The sequence below is a fragment of the Triticum urartu genome, chromosome 3A (genome assembly GCF_056163025.1).
Source record: "Triticum urartu cultivar PI428250 chromosome 3A, HENAU_Tu73, whole genome shotgun sequence".
Classification (NCBI taxonomy): domain Eukaryota; kingdom Viridiplantae; phylum Streptophyta; class Magnoliopsida; order Poales; family Poaceae; genus Triticum; species Triticum urartu.
The window spans coordinates 186186571-186214567 of record NC_141875.1 but is presented as its reverse complement, the minus strand read 5'-3'; the positions used below and the strand labels follow the sequence as shown (position 1 = coordinate 186214567).

Sequence of the window (27997 nt, the reverse complement as noted above, 5' to 3'; positions counted from 1 at the left end):
GTGCATTGACCGCGTCCAACGTATCGATCTGCCTCGCCTTGATCTGGAGTGGCCCAGCGTCACGCTGTTGGCCTCCAGATCCGCCGAACTAGGTCTGGCCCATGGGTGAGGTCACACCCGAGCGCCTTTTTCTCCTCCTGTTGGGCCAAGTCTCAGATGCGGCCCGATTCATGTTTTTTTTCCGTGGACGAATTTAGATATTATTCCAGAGACTGCAGTTTTTCAGAAAAGACCCTCATGTTCATACATTTAATAACTCACAAACGGTGCATCTTTTTAAAATAAATTATATATGAAAAATGCTTAGAATTGTGTCTAGATTCATAATTTGCAACTTTCATCCATGTTAAAAATGTTTAAAATGATGTTTGCTTATAATTTACCTAATGCCATGTTAAAATGCTTTAATTCATAACCAAATAACCGTAGCTCCAAACCTAACAAACTTTATATGTAAATGGGGTGGAAAAATGCCTAGTTTAACATGGTGGCATCACTTTGCATGTTTAACAACTCTAAAATTATGTTTAGGGCAGAACAGTACCAAAACCTAAAATATGCACATGAGGAGTTTCCGGACTTGTTGTTTGTTGTTCCGGCCTCATTTAAACTTGCCTAGATAGGTAGTTTTATTTTGCTTCACCTCTTGCCATGCTAACCAACATTTAATATTGTTGAGTACATAAACGAGATCGAACTAAATAAGTCATGTGGTGTTTCATCAATATGCAACTCGTTGCATATTGAGCTCCACTTAATTTTAGTGTTGTTTATTGCACTTTGCCATGCCATGCCATTAAATCGGACATGCATCATACTTGGTTGTGCATCATGCCATGTTTATGTGATGGTTGTTTACTATGTTGTTTGCTTCTTTCCGGGTTGCTTCTCTCATTAGCTTCGGTTTCGTTCCGGAGTTGTGAGGATCTGTTCGACTACGTCTGTTTGTCTTCTTCATGGACTCGTTCTTCTTCCTTGCGGGATCTCACGCAAGATGACCATACCCTTGAAATCACTTCTATCTTTGCTTGCTAGTTGCTCGCTCTTTTTCTATGCTGCGATACCTACCACTTGCTATATCATGCCTCCCATATTGCCATGTCAAACCTCTAACCCACCTTGTCCTAGCAAACCGTTGTTTGGCTATGTTACCGCTTTGCTCAGCCCCTCTTATAGCGTTGTTAGTTGCAGGTGAAGATTGGAGTTTGTTCCATGTCGGAACATGGATATTGTTGGGATATCACAATATCTCTTATTTAGTTCATGCACCTATATACTTGGTAAAGGGTGGAAGGCTCGGCCTTATGCCTGGTGTTTTGTTCCACTCTTGTCGTCCTAGTTTCCGTCATACCGGTGTTATGTTCCTTGATTTTGCGTTCCTTACGCAGTTGGGTTATAATGGGAACCCCTTGACAGTTCGCCTTGAATAAAACTCCTCCAGCAAGGCCCAACCTTGGTTTTACCATTTGCCACCTAGCCTTTTTCCCTTGGGTTCTGCAGACTCTGAGTGTTGGTCCAAACTAGAGCACCGTGCAGGGCCATCCCTTGCCAACTTGGGTTACGTCGGCTCCTGTACGCTTAGCTTATCCGGTGTGCCCTAAGAACGAGATATGTGCAGCTCCTATTGGGATTTGTCAGCACAGCGGGTGGTCTTGCTAGTCTTGTTTTACCATTGTCGAGATGTCTTGTAACCGGGATTCCAAGCCTGGCCGGGTCTTCCTGGGAGAAGGAATATCCTTCGTTGACCATGAGAGCTTGTGATGGGCTAAGTTGGGACACCCCTGCAGGGTTTCGAACTTTCAAAAGCCGTGCCCGCGGTTATGGGCAGATGGGAATTTGTTAATTTCCGGTTGTAGAAAACTTGACACTTAACATAATTAAAATGCATCAACCGTGTGTGTAGCCGTGATGGTCTCTTCCCGGCGGAGTCCGGGAAGTGAACACGATTCTTGTGTTATGCTTGAACGTAAGTAGTTTCAGGATCACTTCTAGTTCACGACCGTGCTTTGCTTCTCTTCTCGCTCTCTTTTGCGTAAGTTAGCCACCATATATGCTAGTGCTTGCTGCAGCTCCATCTCACTACCTTGTTCCTACCCATGAGCTTAAATAGTCTTGATCGTGAGGGTGTGAGATTGTTGAGTCCCCGTGACTCACAAATTACTTCCAAAACCAGTTGCAGGTGCCGATGATACCAGTGCAGGTGACGCAGCCGAGCTTGAGGAGGAGCTCGATGAAGTTAGTGTTTGTTGTGTTGTTTCGTTTCCTTTTGATCAGTAGTGGAGCCCAGTCGGGGTGATCAGGGATCTATGCAATTGGGGCTGTCTTTCTTATTTTGGTTCCATAGTCGGACCTTGATTGTATTCTGGATGATGTAATGCTATATTCATGTATTGTGTGAAGTGGCGATTGTAAGCCAACTCTGTACCTCTTTCTTATTCAGTACATGGGATGTGTAAAGATTACCCCTCTTGCAACATGCCTACAATGCGGTTATGCCTCTAAGTCATGCTCCGACACGTGGGAGATATAGCCGCATCGTGGGTGTGACACTACGGGTTCGAGAACTATGTAGACATGACCGAGACACATCTCCGGTCAATAAATAATAGTGGAACCTGGATGCTCATATTGGTTCCTACATATTCTATGAAGATCTTTATCGATCAAACCGCATAACAACATACGTTGTTCCCTTTGTCATCGGTATGTTACTTGCCCGAGATTCGATCGTCGGTATCCTCATACCTAGTTCGATCTCGTTACCGGCAAGTCTCTTTACTCGTTCCGTAATGCATCATCCCGCAACTAACTCATTAATCACATTGCTTGCAAGGCTTATAGTGATGTGCATTACCGAGAGGGCCCAAAGATACCTCTCCGATACACGGAGTGACAAATCCTAATCTCGATCTATGCCAACTCAACAAACACCTTCGAAGACACCTGTAGAGCATCTTTATAATCACCCAGTTACGTTGTGACGTTTGACAGCACACAAAGTGTTCCTTCGGTATTCGGGAGTTGCATAATCTCATAGTCAGAGGAATATGTATAAGTCATGAAGAAAGCAATAGCAATAAAACTTAACGATCATTATGCTAAGCTAATAGATGGGTCTTGTCCATCACATCATTCTCCTAATGATGTGATCCCGTTCATCAAATGACAACACATGTCTATGATCAGAAAACTTAACCATCTTTGATTAACGAGCTAGTCAAGTAGAGGCATACTAGGGACACTTTGTTTCTCTATGTATTCACACATGTACTAAGTTTCCGGTTAATACAATTCTAGCATGAATAATAAACATTTATCATGATATAAGGAAATATAAGTAACAACTTTATTATTGCCTCTAGGGCATATTTTCTTCAGTGTGCCTGTCTAGCGCATACACGTTGATCTATCTAACTATTTCAGTTTGTTGTGGCTAATCGCAAACAGTTCATCCATGTGAAGTGTATGCCATCAACCGCAGACACTTTGATCTGGCTAACCTGTTTCTGTTCTGTTGCCTAATCGCAAACAGTTAATCCTTCTGAAGCGTATGCCCTCAATCGCACACACCTTTATCTAGATGCCCGTTTCTATTGTTCCTCCTCATCACAAACAGTTCATCCGAGTGAACCGTATGTTGTATATCGCACACGCCTTCATCTGGTTGCCCGTTTCTTTTGTTCTGCCTCATCGCAAACAGTTCATTGAACTGAACCGTATGCCCTGCATCACACACGCAACTAAAATCTGAACCGTGTTTGATGCATCCTCCATCGCAAACGTTTTGCACCTTTTTTGACGGTTCCTTTACACCACTGTTTGCGATTATTGCATCACACACAGTTTCATCGAAGGGTCTCTGATCATACTGTCGCATTAGCAGCATCCTACAATAGTGCCAGTTGTAGGAGGTGACGGTTTTGGCTTTAGACATTTTCTGACTACAAAAGAGAATATTGTCGGGTAAAGGATTGTGCTGCTAAACCGGCCAGTGATTAAAAGAAAGTGCATTATACAAAGCCAATTCATAGGCGGAAGGAAGATCCAGCATGGATAAAACGAATGACAATGCCGGGTTATACAGATTATGAATATATGCCGACGGCTTAAAATGGGACTAATATGGAGGGTTATGGTTTATCATTTAAGCCGCCCGAACAGTTGCCATATCTCAGATATACAAGTGAGGATTTGCTAAGTAATGGGTAAACATATTTCACAGATTGGAGCTATGATTTTGGATCTACAACAGTTCAGACAATAAAACAAAATTCTAAACCTAAGGTGGGACAGCATAAGTGTTCATGTGCTCTGGTGAGATATTTTACAGAGGGGATGTTTTTTGTTATTGAAATGAATGCTGAAACTACTACCGCGTATCTTTGATGATTGAATTCAGATCTAACTATGCAATCTAAAGAAGCCAGAGGAAGAACGGCAACGAACTCCGATGAACTAAGCAAACCCTAGCGTAGATTTGCTACAAGTCGAAATACGTACCTGGGGATGCTGATGAACTGTGGAGGAGCGCCGCCGTGTTTTGTCCAAGCTCAGGTTGATGCAGCCGATGGGGGCGGCGGAGCTCCGGGGGCGCCGATCGTCGCGAGGAAGGAGAAGAAGAGGCAGAGGTAAGGGTAAAAGTGAAATCAGGGGGCCCTGTCCCTATTTATAAGGAGATAGATAAATGGCATGCACATGAATCGAGGAGGCCAAGAAAGGTTATGTGGCTACACGGACGCCTCGATTTTTGGGAGGTCCATTAAAGATAAAAGATCTACTGAGATGTTCTGGGTCTCGTGCGAAGTTAATGCGAGATAACGTCATGGCGGGTTAACACAATTCTGAGATGTGATGTCATGGCGGGTTATAATGAATTGGTAAAGACGATGGAAGATTCTATTAAGTCAAATACTAAAGATTGATGTGAACAAGTTCAAATCAACCTAGGGCCTAATGTTGGGGATATAACTACTGGATATGACCCGCCCAGGAGGGGCCGGGTCATGCCACTGGCGGCTTAAGATGAAGAGGCCTAAGAATATATGAAGATGGCGGTTCATAGAGCAAGCTTATTGAAGGCCCAAGACCCGGGGACGATTTGAGGCTCACGGGAGTGAGCCACCATACGTTTAACTTGTATTGTAAGGCAAGCTTAGTTAGATACCGAGCGAGACACATTTTGTATGAGCCGACCGGGACTCTGTAAGCCGCCGGGCATCAACCTGCATATAAAGGGGTGACTCGGCGGCGGGTTAACTCAAGAAACAACTCATCGAGAACTAGGTCAAGTGTATTCGCTCCCTGGTAATCGAAACCCAAGCAATACAACCTAAAGTAGAAGTAGACTTTTACCTCGTTGAGCGGGGCCGAACCTGGGTAAACTCTTTGTGTCCTTTGTCCCGTTTAACCCCTTCAAGCTAACCTAGCTGCGATGGCTCCACACCTAAGTCATTTCGCTAGGGCATTTGCCGTGTTAAGTCCACGACAACACCTGTGCCTCTCGCGGAAGCAAAACCGCGACTCTGCGAAAGGAAAAAAAGAAAACATGTTTTTTCCATTTTCGAGAGGCACGACCGTGACTCTCGTGAAAGAAAAACCGTGCCTCTCATGAAAGCAAAACTGTGACTCTCGCGAAAGAAAAAAAAAGAAAACACATTTTTTGCTTATTTTTTTGAATTTTTTTATCGAAAAGCTAAGGAAGACCGGTGGAAAACCAAAACGTCGAAAAAACCCCATAAAAACCGTTTAAAAAGCCGAAAACGCATGCGAAAAACAATAAAAAAACAAAATCCGGAGAGAGCGTCCAGAACGTGACACGTGCCGAATGGCTAAGAGCATGTCTAGTAGAACCCTCAAACCCTCAAATCCTCACTAGCGTTTTAAGGGTCCAAAAATGGTCTTTTTGTGCACTTTTACGGGTTAAAAAACAAGGGCAAATATTAGAACCCTCAAACCCAACCCTTATAACGGAATATTCCCCATGAACGACGTTTGTCATTGCGGGCATACCGTCGAGCACCTCGTGCACGACGGGCGGAGGGCGGCGCGGGGGCGGAGGGCGGAGGGTGGGGCGGGCGCGGGCGGAGGGCAGTGGCCGGGGGGTGGGAGGCGGAGGCGGAGGGCGCGGGGGCGGGAGGCGGAGGGCGCGGGACGGGCACGGGCCGGAGGGTGGTGGCGGCGGGTCGAGGCGGAGGGCGCGGAGCGGGCACGGGCCGGAGAGCGGTGGCGGCGGGTCGAGGCGGAGGGCGCGGAGGCGGAGGGGCGCGGGAGGAGGAGAGGCCGGGGGCGGGAGGCGAAGGCGGCGGGCGGGTGCGGGGGAGTAGAAGCCGGCGGGGCGGATGGCGACGGCCGGGGCGGGGCGAGCGCGGCCGCGGCCGGGAGGAGGTGGAGGAGAGGCCGACGGCTGGGGGGCGGGGCGAGCACGGGCGCGCGGGAGGTCGACGGGGCGGCCGGCGGTGGCGGGGGCGACTAGCAGCGGTGGACGCGGGATTTTTCCCTCCCGTGCGAGGATAACCGCCAAATGAGGGTTGAGATATGTTTTGTTTCCCAATCCTTACTTTTCAAGGTTGGGAGAGGGTTTGAGGGTTGGACCCTTAAAAAATTGAGGGTTTAAGGGTTAAAGGGTTCTAATCTACACAATTTTTTGCTCATAAATTATAAAAAAGCAGTTATTTATAAGGATTTGGGGCTTTGAGGGCTCTGCTAGAGATGCTCTAAGAGCGCCCAGAACGTTCGTTAACTAGTTGCATAAATGGCGTTGAAGACGCTGAATAGGATTTGGGCCGCCAGGGTGCGTGTGTGGGCAAACCTATAGGCCCAGGCCCAGCGCACGTATCAACCATCTCGACCTGGCCCAAGTAACAAGTTTAGGGCTTCGCTCGTAGAAGTTACGCAACACTTATAGCCCTATATTCCTCGGCCCGTCCGGTGAGATCGAGGGACTACCGACAGAGGAAGAAGAAACACGCCGCCGTCGACCCCCATCCCCTCCCCCTCCCCCTCCCCCGCCTCCGCCGCCGCCATAATCGAGCAGCCATGTTCGGCTCCACCAATCCGTTCGGGCAGTCGTCCGCCAGCGCTTTTGGGCAGACCTCCAGCAACCCCTTCGGGGCCCAATCGGGGTTCGGCCAGACCAGCACCACCACCAACAATCCCTTCGGCAGCCCGACCACCGCTTTCGGGGCGCAGACCGGGACCACCTCGCCTTTCGGCGCCACATCTTCCACCGCCGGCGCGTTTGGCCAGCCATCCGCTCCGGCGTTCGGGGCTACATCCACCCCGGCGTTTGGGGCCGCGCCAACCGGCGGATTTGGCCAGCCATCCACGCCGGCGTTCGGCACCCCGTCGTCCTCTCCATTCGGGAGCTCCACACCAGCCTTTGGTGCGTCGCCAGCCCCCGCGTTTGGCGCGGGCGCCACATCCTCCGGCTTTGGCAGCGGTTCGTGCTCTGCTCGCAATCTCGGCATTTATCTTCTACCACTATGAACACATTTTATTATTCATTATATTTTGTTAATTACTGGATCTTTACTTGCCATGCACATGCGCAGCTTTTCATTGCTAACCTTGCGGAAATCTATCTCAGTTATACCTCGTTTCTTGAAAGGTTAGAACAAAGCTATGCTGAAGCAACCTTTTAGGTTTTGTTATCTGGCTGATTCGCAAAAAAGAAAAAGGTTTTCTTATCTGGCACTGAAGCTTGATGCTTACTTTGGAATTTTTCTGTCCAACTATCGAAAATCATAAATATGGCTGGTAGTTCCAAAGGTAGCAAATCCCCCTATCTCTCGTTATTCCTCCTAATGCTCCTTTGTAATTAAGGGGCTGTTTGGACGGTGGCTGGGAGTTGCCCCACCAAAAAAATCGACGTTGACTAGTAGGATGGGCTCCTGCTTGGATGGAGGCCAAATCTTCTCAGTGACTCCAATATTTTGGCTAGCAGTTTTGATTTCATGCCCGCTTGTTGGCAAAATGAAGGCGGATGATTCCCTCTCCAAAATATTGGTGCGCTTTTTGGTAGGGCGACGCGGGCCGAATCAGAAAAGCCGTTAAGCCACGTCATTTTAAAATGGTAACCAGACGTGGGTCGACGTTGTAATGCTGCAGGGCAAGCTTCCCTTCCTATGCAGTCCTGAATCGTGAAGGCAAAGCAATTATAAGCCATTTGTATCAAGTGCCATGCCTAACGGCCCACTTGTGCACACGTCTGCAACTCTGCATGCACATCTCTCTGTTCTGAAACTGGCTCCTAACGCCTATTCGTAATTAACCATGTCATTTTAAAACGGTAATTAGAAGCAGATCGGCGTTACCGTTATACTCCCTCCGTTCCTAAATACTCCTTAGAGATTCCAATAAGGGATTCCAATAAGGGACTACATACGGAGCAAAATGAGTGAATCTACACTCTAAAATATGTCTATATACATCTGTATGTAGTCCATAGTGTAATCTCTAAAAAGACTTATATTTAGGAACGGAGGGAGTACTATGGTGCAAGCAGCCAAGCACCCCTTTCTATAGTCCTGACTCATGAAGGCAAACCAATTATAAGCCATTCATATAAACCATCCCTAACTGCCCGATTGTGGACACATTTGCATGCACATTTAATACATATTAAAACCTCTAGATTTAATCTACTTTCTTAAAAAGGAAGTCAAACCATTTTGTACCGAGAGATGGTCCATACGGAAGTACACAACAATCCTTCTAAACATCACAACTGTTCTTATATTTATAAAGATCTAATTAATGTAATGCTTCGAGTAGATACTTTTCAGCTTAAAAGGATTGAAGTTCATATATAACTATAGTATTGAAAAACTGCAGTATTTTAGTCTATAGGTACCAGATACCATAGTTTTGACATATCAAAGTATTTTGTAGTATTGGGAATACTGTGACAGTGTGTGGCTGGTGCATGTTTACAACGATGTAAATTAGCAAGCTAGCCGGTTCATAGCAGTTGCAAACATGCACGATATTTGCTGGCCAGTGGTTGCAAACTGAACAGCCATGCATAAACAGACCCGGCCGCATGCTATGCATCAGCGGCGGCGGCGGCAGAGCGGCGCGGCTTGGAAGCGGACGGCGTCGCTCTGGCCTGGCTGCGGCTTGTCCGACAGCGGCGAGCATGAGCTGTCAGGAGCAGCACATGCGCGGCGAGCAAGGCCGCGACATGGCAGCGCGACACACGTACGGTGTGGCTATGATCGCACGCAACGGCGTGCACAGGCTCATCCAGCAGTCTGTTGGGAGTTAGCGTTGCAGCCAGCAGCATGTGCGACCATGGCATGAGGTGGCCAGGGGGCTGACCTGATGCACAGCGCCTACGTGGAGAGGAGGAGCGCAAGTAGGGTAGGAAGGACACCATTTTTCTTGGCTTGTGCCATGGCCGACGATCTTCAGGGCGGCGGCGACAGCTTGGGAGCGAGGAAGGCGATAACGAACAGTCTCGTTTTCTTTGCGTGCTATGTTTTTGAAATAGAAGTCAAGGGTTCTTTTTTTAATGCAGAGAAAATACCACAGTTTTGACAATACGACAGTTTGTTGGGGTTGCCAAACAGCTCACAGTAATTAAAGCCATGGTATTTAATAAACTGTAGTATTCTCATAATACTTGGAAAAAACTGAGCTATCAAACGGGGCCTAACTGTATAGTTTCGTGAATGATGTGAATAAAGAGAGTATAATTTCATGAAAGCATCATCTACAGAAAGATAGATTTGTTTGATTTGAAGGACTACACCAAATCTAATAACTTTTATTTTTGTTGATAGCAAGGGCAAGCATCATAAGCAAAAAAACTGTAGCAGTTGACGTGCATGCAGGTATAGGTGCATGAGCTAAAGCGGGAACAAAGTTGTTCGAAAAATGGAGTTCCCTAATTCTCTAAAACACATACATTTCCATAAGCATATTTGTATGAACCACATTACAAGATTGCCTTTCACACAGTTTGCCAGTATTAAATACATGCATTTGGAACACTATACATGTCTATATGATGTCTTCTGTATTATACTTCATACTTTCATAGGTAGTATTAACACGAAAATGCATAGGAGCTCTCGGCTGCTACGCCCCCTATATTAAAAAATAACTTAGTAATTCAAAAAAAGTCAAAAAATCCGGAACTTTTTATGGAATCAAACATGACCAAGTATTGCATTCATATAAAAAGATTAAACAGGGAATGACCTTTATTGTATCCAGGGTTAAAGATTTCCCAAAAAATGCTAGATATAAGTACTATTCATGCTATATAGTCGTCATAAATTTGTCTTTTTTGCCCTGAAGTCAACGAGAATCATTCCTTGGCCAAAATTTTTATACGAGTACAATACCTAGTCATATTTGGTTCAAAAATATATCTAGGATTTTTTAAACTTTTTTTTGAATTATTAAATTATTTTTGAATATAGGGGGGTGGAGCACCCGAGTGCTCCTAATCCGCTTCCATATTAACATCGATACATTACACGCAGCGACCACGTGCACGACACTAGTTCTTTTTAGGGGTTCGTAAACGACACTAGTTGTGAGTATTTTATTCAAACATGCTTATATGAGATACAGCAGAAGTCATTTGGTAGTTATATTTGTTTTGGCAGCATGTATTCATATTTTCATGTAATGTTTAAGTTTAATGTCACATTTCACATTTGTTCCACTAAAACAGTTTTTGTTCTTATAATTTTATCTTTAGACCTACAATTTTTTGGCGTGTGATGTAATGCCCTCTACTCTGCAAATTTTGCAGGATCTTTGTTTGGACAAAAGCCAAGTTTTGGTGGTTTTGGATCATCTCCTAGCCAGTCTAGTCCTTTCGGTAGCACATTTCAGCAAACACAGCCAACATTTGGCAACAGCACTTTCGGCGCCACAACTACACCGGCCTTTGGCACCATGACAACGCCATCCTTTGGTGCCACGACCACCCCAGCGTTTGGCTCAACATCAACATCCCTATTTGGGGCTTCCAGCACACCAGCATTTGGCTCCACACCCTTCGGTTCAACCACGACTCCTGGTTTTGGATCCTCAGGAACCACAACATTTGGTGCGAGCAGTGCTCCAGCTTTTGGAGCTTCAAGCACGCCAGCAAATGCTTTTAGTTTTGGTTCTTCCCCATCCTTTGGACAAACAGCATCTGCAGCCGGAAGCACTCCGTTCGGAACAACTCCTTCGCCTTTTGGGGCACAAACTTCTCCATTTGGCTCGCAGACAGCAGCACCAGCATTTGGGCAAGCTTCATTTGGAAATCAATCTGGAGGAACCAGAGTACAGCCTTATGTGCAGACACCAGATCCTGACAGTGCTACAAGTGGTACTCAGCCTGCTGCAAAACTTAATTCCATATCAGCCATGCCTGCATACAAAGAGAAGAGTCATGAAGAGTTGAGGTGGGAGGATTACCAGCGTGGAGACAAAGGTGGACCAAACTCTTCTGTAACTCCAGTGGCGAACAGCTTTCCAACTCCGTCGCCAAGTTTTCAAACAAATCCGCCGGCAAATCCATTTGCTAAGCCCTCTACAGGTGGTTTTGGTGCCACTCCGAACCCATTTTCGTCGCCCACAGTTACCCCATTTGGACAAACAAGCAGTTCGGCATTTTCAGCAAATACCTCACCATCTCTATTTGCGAATACTACTCCTTCATTATTCAGCACGCCATCGACAACCCCAAATCTTTTCAATAATAGCTTATCCATTAGTAATAATACTCAATCAGCTGGGCTGTTTCAGTCTTCCCCTGCAATAGCGCCATTTAGCCAGTCGTTTAGCCAGCAATCAAGCACCCCAGCTTTCTCCACTGGTATATTCAACACACCGAACCCTGGAATGACCGGAGGGCTGTTTGGCAACACATCTTCACCTTTTCTAACAGTAAGCATCCTATTCCTGTGCAATTATCATATTTGGGCTTGTACTTATCATATTATTATTCCTGTCATGTAATCCTCAACATTGTTTTCGCGCGAATAACATGTTGATTCTCACTCCTTGTATTTTTAGTCAACATTTCAACAATCTGCTCCTGTTCAGCAGACTCCAAGCTTATTCTCATTCCAACCTCAAACCCAACCAGGTTAGTGTTTCTGTCTCCTTACCATTTAGAGGCTGCTTGGCTTGGTGCCAAAAGTTGTCAGCTAATATGCAGGCAAGGCAAAAAAAAGGGTATCTTGCCTGCCTATCAGAACTTGGAAATTTTTTGACAAGTTCTGGAGTTAACAAATATTGGCTAGTCAATTTTTGACTGCCAACTGAGCATGCTCTCAGTGCTTATGTTTCATTAATGATTTTGTTTTTAACTTTTTTTCTGCGTATGCATGCCTGCATGGATACTGAAGCTTCTACAGGTGGATTCACTGGTTTTTCCAACACGATGAATCTGGCTCCATTTGGACAGCAGTATGACTCTTTCCATTTACTTCGTCAGAAGTACATTTATTCTTTACTTCTTTTTTCTTTAGTGATTTGAATGAACTACTGGTAAGGTGATGGTAAACGATAATGCTGATATATAATCTGGAGATTGGTCGTGTAGTTTGTAGATAGAAGAATCTACTCGATGGTTCTTTCAGCTTTTATCTGATAACTTTGAAGTTTGAACTATTGTGTGTTTGTTTGTCTCTACAGTGGAAACACGTTGTTTTGACTTGGTTCATAAATTTAACCTCATAAACGAGTATTAGGCAACATCTGTTATTGCTTCATCCCCACGTAGAATATACTTTTTGAACTTAAGCAAATAGTTTTTCTTTGGACTTGTAAATATTAGTGACCTGTTGCATATTTGATGCAGAACCACCAGCCAGTCCAATATGGTTATGCAGCCGACTCTTGTTTCAAATCCCTTCGGGACACTTCCAGCAATGCCTCAGATGTCCATTGGGAATGGTGGATCCGCACCCTCTATCCAGTATGGCATATCAAGTTTGCCGGTTAGTTTTTACTATTTTTAGTATTTGCAATAGTTTCTGTAGATTGAAGGGCAGTAGAGATGGGCACGATGGGTACTTAATAGCAGTTTGTATTTCTGAGGTTAAAGCATTTTGCTGCCCTGCAGGTTGCTGAGAAGCCTCTTCCAAGCAGAACAGTATCCATGGTGGTTCCTAGGCATTTGTCGCAGAGAAGGATAAAACTGCTGCCACGAAAATATAATCAGACATCTGATGGAAAGGTTCCGTTTTTTGCCGATGATGAAGAATCTCCTGCAACACCAAAAGCGGATGCCTTTTTTATCCCTAGAGAGAACCCGAGGAGTCTGATAATCCGTCCAACTGACCAGTGGCGTTCACGTAGTGCTGCTGACAGGCAATCAGTACTGAGAGATTCAACTGATCTTGACAAACATAACGATGCTTTGGTTGGGAAGGAGCGCGGCAAGGCTGTTGTGTCACCGGCTCGGTCTGGTTCAGTGGAAAATGGCACCTACCGTGATGACCACCACCAGGCATTACCTGAGGCGCATGCGAATGGTTCTTCTGTTAAGAAGCTCATACCTAAGCTATCCCAGGCAGATTACTTCACGGAGCCTAGTTTAGAGGAGCTTGCCGCCAAAGAACGTGCTGAACCAGGCTACTGCAGTCGGGTGAGAGACTTTGTTGTTGGACGTCAAGGCTATGGCAGCATCAAATTCTTGGGAGAAACTGATGTAAGGGGCCTTGATCTGGAATCGATTGTGGAATTCAATAACCGTGAGGTGATTGTGTACAAGGACGATAACGAAAAGCCCCCGGTTGGTGAGGGCCTGAACAAAGCTGCCGTGGTGACTCTTTTGAACATCAAGTGTGTTAACAGGAAGACAGGCGAGACGTACACGGAGGGTCCAAGGGTAGACAAGTACAAGGAGATGCTGGTGAAAAAGGCTGAGGAGCAGGGCGTGGAGTTCATCTCGTTTGACGCTGCAAAGGGTGAGTGGAAGTTCAAGGTGAAGCACTTCAGCTCCTATGGTTTTGCTGAAGCTGAAGTAGGCCTGGTCGATTCCCTGTAGCTCGGTCGATGGAAGTTGTAACTGGTCTGGGTAACTGATTTGGGAGGACGCTTGTCGTGACGTTTTTTTTTTCTTCTGAATTATATGACTTTCTTTCGTTTCTATGTTTTGTATACAAATCTTGTTTGCGTAATGCACAACGTTGCACTAGTTTAGTGTGTGTGTGGATTGGATATCGATTTGCTGGTCGTTTCTTGTCGGCTGTAGGTTTATGGACGCTTTTGAAAGTCTGTCAAAATCGTGTTGTGATCTGTACCAAAAAGAAGAGCAAACTAAAACAGATCTAAGAGCAAGTTCTAAAATAACTACAAAGAAGATTATAGAAGCCTTAGCTACTGGTTATATTTGCGTCTGCGTCATATCTATAACTTTTGATTGTTTCATGCCATTATGTCAATATTATTTTTGAGAGTAACATATTGATCCATTGCCAGTTTCTGTTTTTTTTGCATATTTTTGTATTTCGCAAAAATGTCATATCAAATGCAAAAATATCATATCAAACGAAGTCCAAATGCGATAAAACTTTACGGAGATTTTTTTTAAAATATACAGGAATTTTTAGCACATGAATCAATGCAAACAAAGGCCCACGGCCTCCACAAGACAAAAAGGCGCACCAGGGCATGACAAGATGTCTTCTGAACACCTCGTAAGTTGGTTGGAGCTCTTCTTCGGCCGCAAGAAAGTTTATGTCGTGGGGTAATCGTGTTAAAATTTTAGTCCAATCAGAGTTACGGATCTTCGGATATTTAAGAAACGGGTTTCGTCTAGAAACAGAGATAGAGAGAGATCTCCAATCTTGAAGGGGCCCCTGCCCTCCGAGAGCCATGGCGGCCATGGGACAGAGGGGAAACCCTGCTCCCATCTAGGGGGGAGGCCAAGGAAGAAGGAGGGGGTTCTCTCCCCCTCTCTCCCGGGGGCGCCGGAGCGCCGTCGAGGGAACCATCATGACGGCGATCTACATCAACAACTTCGTCGCCGTCACCACGAACTCTCTCCCTCTCCTTACAGCGGTGTAACCTCACTTTTCCCATTGTAATTTCTACTTGAACATGGTGCTTTATACTATATATTATTATCCAATAATGTGTAGCCATCCTATAATATTTGAGTAGATACCTTTTGTCCTACGGTTATTTATGGTATGGCGTGATTGATACGAGTTGTATGTTGATATGGTGTTGTCCTATGGTGCCTTCCGTGCCGCTCGCAAGCGTGTGGGATTACTGTTGTAGGGTGTTGCAATATGTTCTTGATTCGCTTATGATGGGTTGCGGGGGTGACTGCAGCCTAAATCCGAGTAAGAGAATTGTTGCGTGTGAGATTAAAGGGGACTTTACACGTAATACTATGGTTGAGTAATACTATGGTTGAGTTTTACCTTAATGAACTTTAGTAGTTGCCATACTTGCTAGAGGTCCAATTATAAGTGCATATGATCCAAGTATGAAAAGTGTGTTAGCTTACGCATCTCCCTCATTGCATATGAGAAGTATCTATCATGTTATATTCAATTGCCTATGGATAATCTTTCTCATCGTTCTATAAAAACTCTCAACTAAACTAATTAACTTTTATTATCTCGCAAAGTACTTCTAGTTTTATTCTTGAAAATTAGTTTTATACTTGTTCTAGATAAAGCAAACGTTGGCGTGCGTAGGGTTGTATTGGTGGTCAATAGAAATTGAGAGAATATTAATTCTATCTTTAACTCTTCGTTGTGTTCGACAGTCTTACTTATCGAAAAAGACTACAAACGATCCCTATACATATGAGATATCAAGACTTTTTTCTGACGCTGTTGCCGGGGAGCAATATTATGGAGTGAATATTCTTGTGTGCGCTTGTTGGCTTTATCTCTAAGTTTTATTTCCTATTTTAAGTTGTTTTATATCTTTAGTTATGGATATGGAATACGAACACCAAAAAAATTAGAGATATTATGGAGTGAATATTCTTGTGTGCGCTTGTTGGCTTTATCTCTAAGTTTTATTTCCTATTTTAAGTTGTTTTATATCTTTAGTTATGGATATGGAATACGAACACCAAAAAAATTAGTTGTACTTGCTACTTATAGAGATGGGGAACCTACTAAAATCCTCCATGTTGGTTATGTGGAAAATATTAAATACTACTTTGATAATTCAGATAAATCCCCATTACAAAACAGTATAACTGAACCACCTAAGAGGCTTCACAACGCTTTGGCTTCGCTGGCCGTCCGATCGGACTCATCAATGCTTTAGATCGCTCGCTCCTCCAACGCATGTCGTGGCCTTTTCAATTTGCAGTCCCGAGCGTTCCAGCGGTTCCAACGTGGACAGGCTGTTGCAGCGCAAATCTACCTCGAGGCCTTCTCAGAAATCGGGCCGAGATGACTTCAAGGCCCACACACGATCTCTCTCTCTCTCTCTCCTGCGCCTTCCTCCCCTTCTAAACCCTAATCCCAACTCTGGCAATAGCGGCAGAGGCTAGAAGCACCAAGATGACCGACGAGAACAACTACGTTGACAAGAACGACTCTAGAAATGGCGTGTGACGGGCTTGGTGACGGTGGAGAGCAGTGTCGACAGCTACGCCAAAAATCCTACCTTCACGACGACTGACTTTTGCTCCCCTTATACCATGGGGCTTCCTCGCTCACCGTCCCTGTCACAGTGAGGCAATTGCATTAGCGATGGTGGGCGTGAGAATACAATCCACAATCATGGAGTCTACATCCGAAAGGTCACCATGATGGCAAATCACGCTGTCCATGTACACATTCCTCGACTTCTTGACTTCTCTTGATTTCTTACCAATTCCTAAACTATGCCTCTTGATATTTTTACCAATTTGTAAAACATGTTGGCAATGCCAAGAAGAATTGTGAGTGAATGTCTACAAGGACGTTCGAGCAAGTGAGAGATGCGTCACAGTGGCAGTGGTGAAGGACATAGATCTTGTTAGCTTGAGCTCCTTGGTCGACAACATCAGGTCAAGGTACCACCAATGGGCGCCACTCCACTACATTAACATCCCCGCTGTCTATGCAACGACTCTAACAGTAGCAAGGCATGCTCCATTGTTCTGCCTTTTTTTTTGCGAATCACACTGTTCTACTAAACCAAGTTAAGGAAAATGGTCCTCACCTTCCACATTTGCATCATCTATATCTTGGTTCGGTTCAGGGGACTACAAAAGGCCGAGGAGGACAACAAGGGTTGCATGTCGTTGTCTCCATCAACAAATACATGTCCCAACTCCTCACCTAAGGTTCATGCCACCTACTTGTTCATGAGAACATGTTGCTCAATTAAATCTCCAAAGTCCATAACTTTCACGATTAACTATTGCCTAATTATCTGCCATACCGATGATGACTTTGCTTTTGTATACTACAGATAACCTCGTGCCAACACTCATGTTCCCCTCACACGTCATGCAAAGAGGCCCACAAGGTATTATAACACTACACAACTAACTTAATACCAAAATCCAATTGTTTCATGTGCAACTTCTGCGAAATGCGATGAGTTTTGCTACCAAATGTCATTGCTTGCAGTGTCCTTTTTTGTGGTGTAATCGGGATTACTAATGTTTGACAGATCTGCAACCCCGAGAATTTTGAGAACTGCAGAGGCTGGGGGTTTAACCTCCTTTTGAATTATTATTTGTGAGAAGAAACCTTATTGGAGTGGACAATACTGATTTACAGACGCTTGTGGATTATATTGTTAGATGTTACAATACGCATGATGGATCATCATTGTGTGGATGTTGGCATTTGAAGGTGATGCATTATTGCATCCGGCGGTAACTGGTATATGCCATGAATTAGCTTTTCGACTTAGTAATTTTACTCACAAATTACTACTTTATATTATTGTTAATTCATGTTACACCATATGCATGATGCAATGCCATCGTACATTGGCATAGAAGTAGGAATACATTGTGGCTCTAACAGTTTCTATGTATTGATCGAGTTATCTCGTTTTTGCTCCCCATGGTGGAAGGAGTTGGATCTTTCTGTTCCTAAAACTGCATATATTATTCATTTTCCATACTTGTACGGTGCTAATCTCGATGATTTCTATAATTCTTATCTTAATATGGACGACCGCGGTAACGCGTGCCTTTATGTTCTAGTTCAGCTTGATAATGGGAGACACATTGGATCACCGGGAATACTTAGGGATTGTCGCTTGTCTCAAAAAGGGAAACACTTATGGGATTAAATTAAAATTTGGGTTAGCATGCTTGGAAATTATGCTTAAGATATGATTATACTTATTGCTCAATGATGGAGGCTCCACACCTTTCCTTTCAATGTGAATTTAATGAAAATGAAACCTTGGCTTCTTATGCCAATGGTGTATATGATTACTATGATGTGGAACAAATAGACGAATTTGTTACTTTTAAGCGTGCTTATGAAATTGAATCTTTGTTTGAAAAGTATAAAAACTGTGATGATGCTCTTTACAGATCTGAAAATTATGTCATACTTAAATATTGCCATGAAAATTATAAATACAATGTTGATATTAATGAATTTATTGAGAAAGTCTTCGCTGTCCAAGAAGAGACTAATATTTTGCAGGAATCTATGAAAGAAGAAAGTGCTAAAATTGTGAGCTCATTAGATGAAAAAAATGAGGAGAAAAGCAAAGAATAAAAGGAGGAAGTGCGGACTAGCTACCCATGCCCATCTTCTAACGAGAGTAACTCTTTATCTCATACATCGTTTAATTTCCCTTCGTGCTCATTGAAGGATGATTGCTATGATCCCTTAGATTTGTTTGAAATATCCCTTTTTGATGAACTTGATGCTTGCTATGCTTATGGCCGAGATGCCAATATGAATGATGCTTATGAAGATGAACTTGCTATAATTCCTTACGTTAAGAATGAAATTGTTGTTATTGCACCCACACATGATAATCCTATTATATTTTTGAATTCTCCTAACTACACACTTTACGCCACGCCGACTCTCCGTCATGGAATTAGACCAGAGGGAAAAGTTTGCGCTTATTAAGGATTATATTGATGGGTTGCATTTTACCATTAGACATGATGATTTTGATGGACATGATATGCATGTGCTTGCTGCTCCTACTTGCAATTATTATGAGAAAGGAACCACATCTCCACTTCTTTATGTTTCTAATGCGATAAAATTGCAAGAAACTGTTTATGCCATGTATCAGCCTTTATTATGTGTGCATGAATTGTTCTTTATGACATGCCAATGCATAGGAAGAGAGTTAGAATCTGTTGTTCTATGACATATGTTGCTTTGTGCTCACTACTAAATTATAAATCATTGTTAATTAAAATTGGCTTTGATATACCTTGGGATCCTAGTGGATCGATTACTTGAGCACATTATGCCTAACTTAATGGCTTTAAAGAAAGCGCTGTCTGGGAGACAACATGGAAGTTTTAGAGAGTCATTTTATTTTGTTTTGTGCTTTTTAAAAGTTAAAAAACAAAAAATAATAGATGTGAACCTGAAAAAATTCAAAAATAAAAGTGAAAGTGAGACAGATGAGCAATGTGGAAGTGGGGGCTAGCCTTGAACCTGTTCATGCCCATGAAAACTTTGTGAACCTCACTCATAGAAACTCTTCAAGAAAAATAATTATCCCCTTGTAAAAATCCATTGTATTATAAAAATGATGTGCCAAGATTTACCTCTAGGGTGTTTAAATTTCCTGTTTGGTATGTGCTGTGCAAAAATAGAAACTTTGATTGTAGTGTTTGAATTTGCACTTTTTACTAGAACGTCAAAATTTCTGAAACTTTTACACAATACTGATTTGCAAATTGTTTATTACTTCCAATATTTTTCAGAATTTTTGGAGTTACATAAGTATATGTACGATCTCATCTTTATAGACTGTCTTGTTTTCACAGATTACTGTAGTAATTTTTTTATCTTCTTATGTTTGCAATTTTGCCAAGCTGTATTGATGTGGGAACATTAGAATTGTGTTAGCATACAGTAGGTAAGTTTAGATTATAATTATACAATATTGTTACAGCAATACATGATTAGATTTGATGTTATATGTACTAACCCCTCTAATAAAAGTTTAGTTAAGTTTCGTGTGGATAAAGTGTTCGAAGATCGAGGAAGTATCAATATGAGAAGAATAAAGAGAGGCAAGAGTTAAAGCTTGGGGATGCCCAAGGAACCCCAACTAAATATTCAAGGAGACTCAAGAGTCTAAGCTTGGGGATGCCCCAGAAAGCATGCCATCTTTTTCCTCAACAATTATCGGTATGTCTCGGTTTTTGTTTTCTTCACATGATATGTGTAAATTCTTGGAGCGTCGTGTGCTTTTTATTTTTCTTCTAGTAATACACCATGATGGTATGATATAGTCCTTGGTTGATTTGTAGAATACTCTTTGCACTTCACTTATATCTTTTGAATGTGGCTTTATAGAATGCTTCATGTGCTTGACTTATATCTTTTGAAGTTTGGATGCTCGTTTCTCTACACTTGGAACACCATTATTTGTAGAATGCTCTTTCACTTCACTTATATTTGTTAGAGCTTGGCCTAGGTTTTTGTAGAAATAAATTAAACTCTCATGCTTCACTTATATCTATTTAGAGAGTTAACAAGAGTTGATCATTCACATGGTCAGTCATAAAGACCTCCATAAAACTTGTAGATCACTGAATATGATAAGTTTGATTCTTTGCAATAGTTTTGCGATATTGAGATGGTAATATGGGGGCATGCTAGTAAAAGAATTAAAGTTGAGTACTAATAATGTTGTTAAGGAAAGTGGGTCCTCACGCATGTAAAGTGGTGGCCGCTGACATTAGAAGTGAGGTCGGAGCATAATTTATCATTGATTGAGTCTTTGTATTGTCCGGATCAGGGGTGCATGATGGTTAGATCCTCCCAACCTCCCCCTAGGGGCATGCGAGTAGTACTTTGATTTGAGGGCTTCTAAACTCTCACAATAAGTATATGGGTTCTTTATGACAAATGTGAGTTTGTGGACTTAAGCACTCCCACATATCCATATTTTGCTAGCTTCTTTGGTATTGTGCATTGCCTGTTCTCACCTGGAGAGTTGGTGCAAACTTCGTCGGTGCATCCAAATCCCGTGATATGATACACTCTATCACACATAAGGCTAATTATATCCTTCCTCAAAACAGCCAACATACCTACCTATTATGGCATTTCCATAGCCATTCCTAGATATATTGCCATGCAACTTCCACCATTACTATCATATGACTTGAGCATTTATTGTCATATTGCTTTGCATGATCATAAGATAGCTACCATCCTATTTTCATGGCCCTTTGTTGATATCTTTGCTATGCTAGATCATTGCACATCCTAGTACACTACCAGAGGCATTCATATAGAGTCATATTTTTCATTTTATCGGGTTGTAAGTAAATTAAAGTGTGATGCATTCTAGAGTGTTGTCCCTACCTGCGAGGATATTCAAAAAAAAAAGGCCAAAAAGATCCCACCAAAAAATAAAAAATAAAAATGAGAGAAAAAGGAAATAATAAAATGAGAGAAAGAGAGAGAGAGAGAGGGCACACTACTATCCTTTTTCCACACTTGTGCTTCAAAGTAGCACCATGTTCTTCATATAGAGCGTCTCCATGATTTGTCTCTTCCATATAGTAGTGGGAATTTTCACATTATAGAACTTGGCTTGTATATTCCGATGACAGGCTTCCTCAAATGTGTGGGGTCTTCATGAGAAAGCAAGTTGGATGCACCCCTACTTAGTTTCAGTAGCGAGATTTCATACACTTATAGCTCTAGTGCATCCATTGCATGGCAATCCCTACTCCTCACATTGATATCGATTGTAAGGCCTCTCCATTGCCTAATGACCCGCCTGGTTGATGCGTGACTTCCTCCACTTTTATCTTCCCTTATATACCTCTACCATCATTCTCTTTGCCACCCGTATTGCTAAGTCCATGGCTCACGCTCCTGTATTGAGTGAAGTTGAGAAAGCTCAAGCGAGAGAAAGTACGATGCAATTGCTTGGTTTGGCACCGGGTTCTCTTGATTTGATATTTCTATGCAAGGAAAACTGAGTGTATCATACTTATCATAACTAAGTGTATAGAGGTTCCTTTCTTTAGCTTCATTATTATGGAAGGCAATGACGAATTACATGCATGTTTTGTATTATTGTTGCAATATCAAATTGATAGACTATTGACTTGAATCACTCGTAGCTTAATATTCATGCCATGATTAGATTATTTTATCAATATTATGTTAGGTAGCATTCCACAAAAAACTATCTTGTTTTATAATTTACCTCCTCGAGGACGAGCAGGAATTGAGCTTGGGGATGCTGATATGTCTCTGTCGTATCTTTAATTTTTTATTGTTCCATGCCATTATTTTTACAACTTTCACATAATTTTGGCAAAAAATTATATTATTTTTGGGAGTAACATATTGATCTAGTGCTGAAAGTGCAACTAATCCCCGGGTGGTTTTGGTAATTCATAACAACATATAGCTCATTGAACTAATATCCATTCAAGTTAAATATATTAGAAAGTTCAATGATTGGCATGGCATGGACTAGAGATGTGGACCCCTCAAAATGCTAAGGACAAAGATTGGCAAAAGCTCAAGACTCTTCATTTTCATTTTAGTGATCCAAGATCACATTGAGTCCATAGGAAAGCCAATACTATTAAAAGGGGATGAGGTGTTGCTTAATGGTCTACTTGCTCAAAGTGCTTAGTGATATTGCTCCAAAACCCTCAACCACTTTCTCATTTCCACATATGTCCAAAACCCAAACTCAAACTCGGCCCCATTGATTTGGTTTATCCGGTGCCACCGAGTTAAGTTGACATAGCCAATGCCAGAAACCCTAGACAATTCGGTCTCATCGATATGGATCTCGGTCTCACCGAGATGGCCTTGCAAACTCTCTGTTGCTTGTTGTAATTATTTCGGTCTCACCAAAATGTGCAATCGGTCCCACCGAGTTTGCTTGAACAACTCTCTATTTTGATCTTTGCTGAAATCGGTCTCACCAAGTTCATGCAATTGGTCTCACCGAGATGAGGTTTTGCCCTAGCCCTAGCACACCGGTCTCACCGAGTTGATCATGTCGGTCCCACCAAGATTCCTAACGTTCACATTTTGAACTAAATCGGTCTCACCGAGTTATTCTATTCGGTCTGACCGAGTTGGGTCAAATGTGTGTAATGGTTGGATTTTGTGTGGCAGCTATATATACCCCTCCACCCCATCTCCATTTGTGAGAGAACCATCAGAACGTGCCTACACTTCCACTACTCATTTTCTGAGAGAGAACCACCTACTCATGTGTTGAGACCAAGACATTCCAATCCAACCACAAGAATCTTGATCTCTAGCCTACCCCAAGTTGCTTTCCACTCAAATAATCTTTCCACCATAGCCAAATCTGCGAGAGAGAGTTGAGTGTTAGGGAGACTATCATTTGGAGCACAAGAGCAAGGAGTTCATCATCAACACACCATCTATTACCTTTTGGAGATTGGTGTCTCCTAGATTGGTTAGGTGTCACTTGGGAGCCTCCGACAAGATTGTGGATTTGAACCAAGGAGTTTGTAAGGGCAAGGAGATCGCCTACTTCATGAAGATCTACCCGAGTGAGGCAAGTCCTTCGCGGGCAATGGCCATGGTGGGATAGACAAGGTTGCTTCTTCGTAGGCCCTTCATGGGTGGAGCCCTCCATGGACTCGTGCAACTGTTACCCTTCGTGGGTTGAAGTCTCCATCATGGACGTATGATAGCATCACCCATCGAAACCACGCCAAAAATCTCCGTGTCTACATTGCGTTGCCTTCTCCAAACCCTTCCCTTTACCTTCATATGCAATGTTTTACTTTCCACTGCTACACTCGTAGAATTGCATGTGTAGGTTGATTGCTTGACTTGTGCTAAGTTGCTAAAATCTGCTAAGACTTAAAATTGGGAAAAGGCTAGATTTTTATTTGGTCAAGTAGTCTAATCACCCCCTCTAGACCTACTGTCGATCCTACAAGTGGTATCAGAGCTTTGATCTCCATTTGCCTTGATTTCCATAGCTTTGGTGATCATAGCCTTGGTTTCACAACCTAGGAGAGTATGGCGTCTAGTGAGGGAAATTACCACCATAGAGGTCCTTACTTTGATGGTACTAATTTTGCTAGTTGGAAGCATAAGATGAAAATGCATATTCTTGGTCATAACCCCGCTAGTTGGAAGAAGAAGAAGAAGAAGAAGAAGAAGAGAGGAGGAGGAAGAGGCTGTTGCACCTCCACCAAAGACTCAAAAGCTCATGGGGGATGCTATAAGGACTGGGGCTGCTCCACCTAAGCCCAAGTTAGCCCCCAAGCCTCCAACTCAAGCTCAAGCTCCAAAACCTTCTGCACCCAAGAGATCCACCAGGAACATATCTGCTGTTGAGAGGAACAAGGCCCCAGTGCCTGAAGTTCAAGAAGAAGAAGAGACACAAGTGCTCAGAAAGCTGAAGCCAAAGATTCCAGATCATAGTGATGATCATCTAGTGGCTGAAAACATGAAGGAAAGGAAAGATGCTGGTCTGAGATTATGGAGACAGACTGATCCTTATGCCACTAGGAGAAGGATAACTGTAGATTATCGTTTTCACACCAAGGAACAACAGGACTTCTATGAGACAGTCTTGTTAGACAAGAAGCCCGTTGTCAATGACATGAGGTGGGTTGCACTGGACATATATTGATGACAATGAGGACTACTTCCCAGGTGTGCATGAGAGCTTCAGGATGAATGAAGTGGACAATTTTATTGGTCAGAAGTTGACCAAGTGGAATGATAAAATGATAACGCAATTCTACTCAACTGCTCATTTCTATCCGGATGGAAGGATTGTCTGGATGACAGAGGGAACCAAATATCAGTCTACAATCTCTGAGTGGGCCAAGTTGATCAATGCCCCCGCTACTTCTTGAGTTTGTGTTGGTTTTTTCCTTGAAGAGGAAAGGGTGATGTAGCAAAGTAGAGATAAGTATTTCCCTCAGTTTGAGAACCAATGTATCAATCCAGTAGGAGACAACGCACAAATCACCGAATACCTGCACAAACAATCAAACAACTTGCACCCAACGCGATAAAGGGGTTGTCAATCCCTTCACGGTTACTTGCGAAAGTGAGGTCTGGTAGAGATAGATGAAAGTAACAAACGATAAAGTAAATATTTTTGGTATTTTTGGTTTATAGATGGGAAAGTAAAAGATTGCAAAATAGTAGATCGGAAACTTATATGATGGAAAATAGACCCGGGGGCCATAGGTTTCACTAGAGGCTTCTCTCATGATAGAAAATAGTACGATCCGTGATAAAATTACTGCCGAGCAATTGATAGAAAAGCGCAAAGTTATGACGATATCTAAGGCAATGATTATGAAATATAGGCATCATGTCCGTGTCAAGTAGACCGAAATGATTCTGCATCTACTACTATTACTCCACACATCGACCGCTATACAACATGCATCTAGAGTATTAAGTTCATAAAGAACGGAGTAACGCATTAAGTAAGATGACATGATGTAGAGGAATTAACTCGAGCAATATGATGAAAACCCCATCTTTTTATCCTCGATGGCAACAATACAATACGTGCCTTGCTGCCCCTACTGTCACTGGGAAAGGACACCGCAAGATTGAACCCAAAGCTAAGCACTTCTCCCATTGCAAGAAAAACCAATCTAGTTGGCCAAACCAAACCGATAGTTCGAAGAGAATTACAAAGATATAAATCATGCATAAAAGAATTCAGAGAAGATTAAAATAATATTCATAGATAAGCTAATCATAAATCCACAATTGAACGGATCTCGGCAAACACACCGCAAAAAAGTATTACATTGAATAGATCTCCAAGAACATCGAGGAGAACATGGTATTGAGAATCAAAGAGAGAGAAGAAGCCATCTAGCTACTAGATATGGACCCGTAGGTCTGTGGCAAACTGTTCACGCTTCATCGGAAGGGCAATAGGGTTGATGTAGAAGCCCTCCGTGATCAAATCCCCCTCCGGCAGGGTGCCAGAAAAGGTCCCTAGATGGGATCTCACGGTATAGAAGGTTGCGGCGGTGTAAAAGTGTTTTTGTGGACTCCTCTGGTGGTTTAGGAATATATGTGAATATATAGGTGAAAGAATTAGGTCGGGAGGGTCACAGGGGGCCCACAAGACAGGGGGGCGCGCCCTACCACCCTGGGCGCGCCCTCCACCCTTGTGGCCGCCTCGTGGCTCCTCCGACTTCATCTCCAAGTCTCCTGGGTGTCTTCCGGTCCAAGAAAAATCATCGTGAAGGTTTTATTCCGTTTGGACTCCGTTTAGTATTCCTTTTCTGCGAAACTCAAAAACAAGGAAAAAAACAAAAACTGGCACTGGGCTCTAGGTTAATAAGTTAGTCCCCAAAATAATATAAAATAGCATATTAATGCATATAAAACATCCAAAACATATAATATAATAGCATGGAACAATAAAAAATTATAGATACGTTGGAGAGGTATCAAGCATCCCCAAGCTTAATTCATGCTTGTCCTCAAGTAGGTAAATGATAAAAACAGAATTTTTGATGTGGAATGCTACCTAACATATTTATCCATGTAATTTCTCTTTATTGTGGCATGAATGTTCAGATCCATAAGATTCAAAACAAAAGTTTAATATTGACATTAAAACAATAATACTTCAAGCATACTAACAAGGCAATTATGTCTTCTCAAAATAACATGGCCAAAGAAAGCTTATCCCTACAAAATCATATAGTCTGGCTATGCTCCATCTTCATCAAACAAAATATTAAAATCATGCACAACCCCGATGACAAGCCAAGCAATTGTTTCATACTTTTGATGTTCTCAAACCTTTTCAACTTTCACGCAATACATGAGCGTGAGCCATGGACATAGCACTATAGGTGGAATAGAATATGGTGGTTGTGGAGAAGACAAAAAGAAGGAGATAGTCTCACATCAACTAGCCGTATCAACACGCTATGGAGATGCCCATCAATAGATATCAATGTGAGTGAGTAGGGATTGCCATGCGACGGATGCACTAGAGCTATAAGTTTATGAAAGCTCAAAAAGAAACTAAGTGGGTGTGCATCCAACTTGCTTGCTCATGAAGACCTAGGGCAATTTGAGGAAGCCCATCGTTGGAATATACAATCCAAGTTCTATAATGAAAAATTCCCACTAGTATATGAAAGTGACAACATAGGAGACTCTCTATCATGGAGATCATGATGCTACTTTGAAGCACAAGTGTGGAAAAAGGATAGTAACATTGCCCATTCTCTCTTTTTCTCTCATTTTTTCTTTTCGTTTTTTGGGCCTTCTCATTTTTGGCCTTTTCTCTTTTTTTCCTCACATGGGACAATGCTCTAATAATGAAGATCATCACAGTTTTATTTACTTACAACTCAAAGAATTACAACTCGATACTTAGAACAAAATATGACTCTATATAAATGCCTCCGGCGGTGTACCAGGATGTGCAATGAATCAAGAGTGACATGTATGAAAGAATTTTGAATGGTGGCTTTGCCACAAATACGATGTCAACTACATGATCATGCAAAGCAATATGACAATGATGATGCGTGTCATAATAAATGGAACGATGGAAAGTTGCATGGAAATATATCTCGGAATGGCTATTGAAATGTCATAAGATATAGGTATGGTGGCTGTTCCGATGAAGGTATATGGTGGGTGTATGGTACCGGCGAAAGTTGCACGGTACTGGAGAGGCTAGCAATGGTGGAAGGGTGAGAGTGCGTATAATCCATGGACTCAACATTAGTCATAAAGAACTCACATACTTATTGCAAAAATCTATTAGTTATCGAAACGTAGTACTACATGCATGCTCCTAGGGGGATAGATTGGTAGGAAAAGACCATCGCTCGTCCTTGACCGCCACTCACAAGGAAGACAATCAAAAA

General features: G+C 42.7%; 1 protein-coding gene across 2 annotated transcripts; it reads left to right on the top strand.

Annotated features, from left to right (window-relative positions):
* Positions 1-6975: 6975 nt before the first annotated feature.
* LOC125543611 (nuclear pore complex protein NUP98A) lies at positions 6976-14152 on the top strand. Of its 2 annotated transcripts, none has more exons than XM_048707014.2 (6): positions 6976-7438; positions 10766-11892; positions 12022-12094; positions 12366-12417; positions 12812-12950; positions 13076-14152. In XM_048707014.2, the coding sequence occupies exons 1-6, from the start codon at positions 7036-7038 to the stop codon at positions 14000-14002; spliced, it is 2721 nt and encodes a 906-aa protein (XP_048562971.1). In that variant the 5' UTR covers positions 6976-7035; the 3' UTR covers positions 14003-14152. The 2 variants fall into 2 exon arrangements, with proteins under 2 accessions (XP_048562971.1, XP_048562970.1); XM_048707013.2 differs by having other exon boundaries at positions 6977-7438; positions 12357-12417.
* The last annotated feature ends 13845 nt before the right edge of the window (positions 14153-27997 follow it).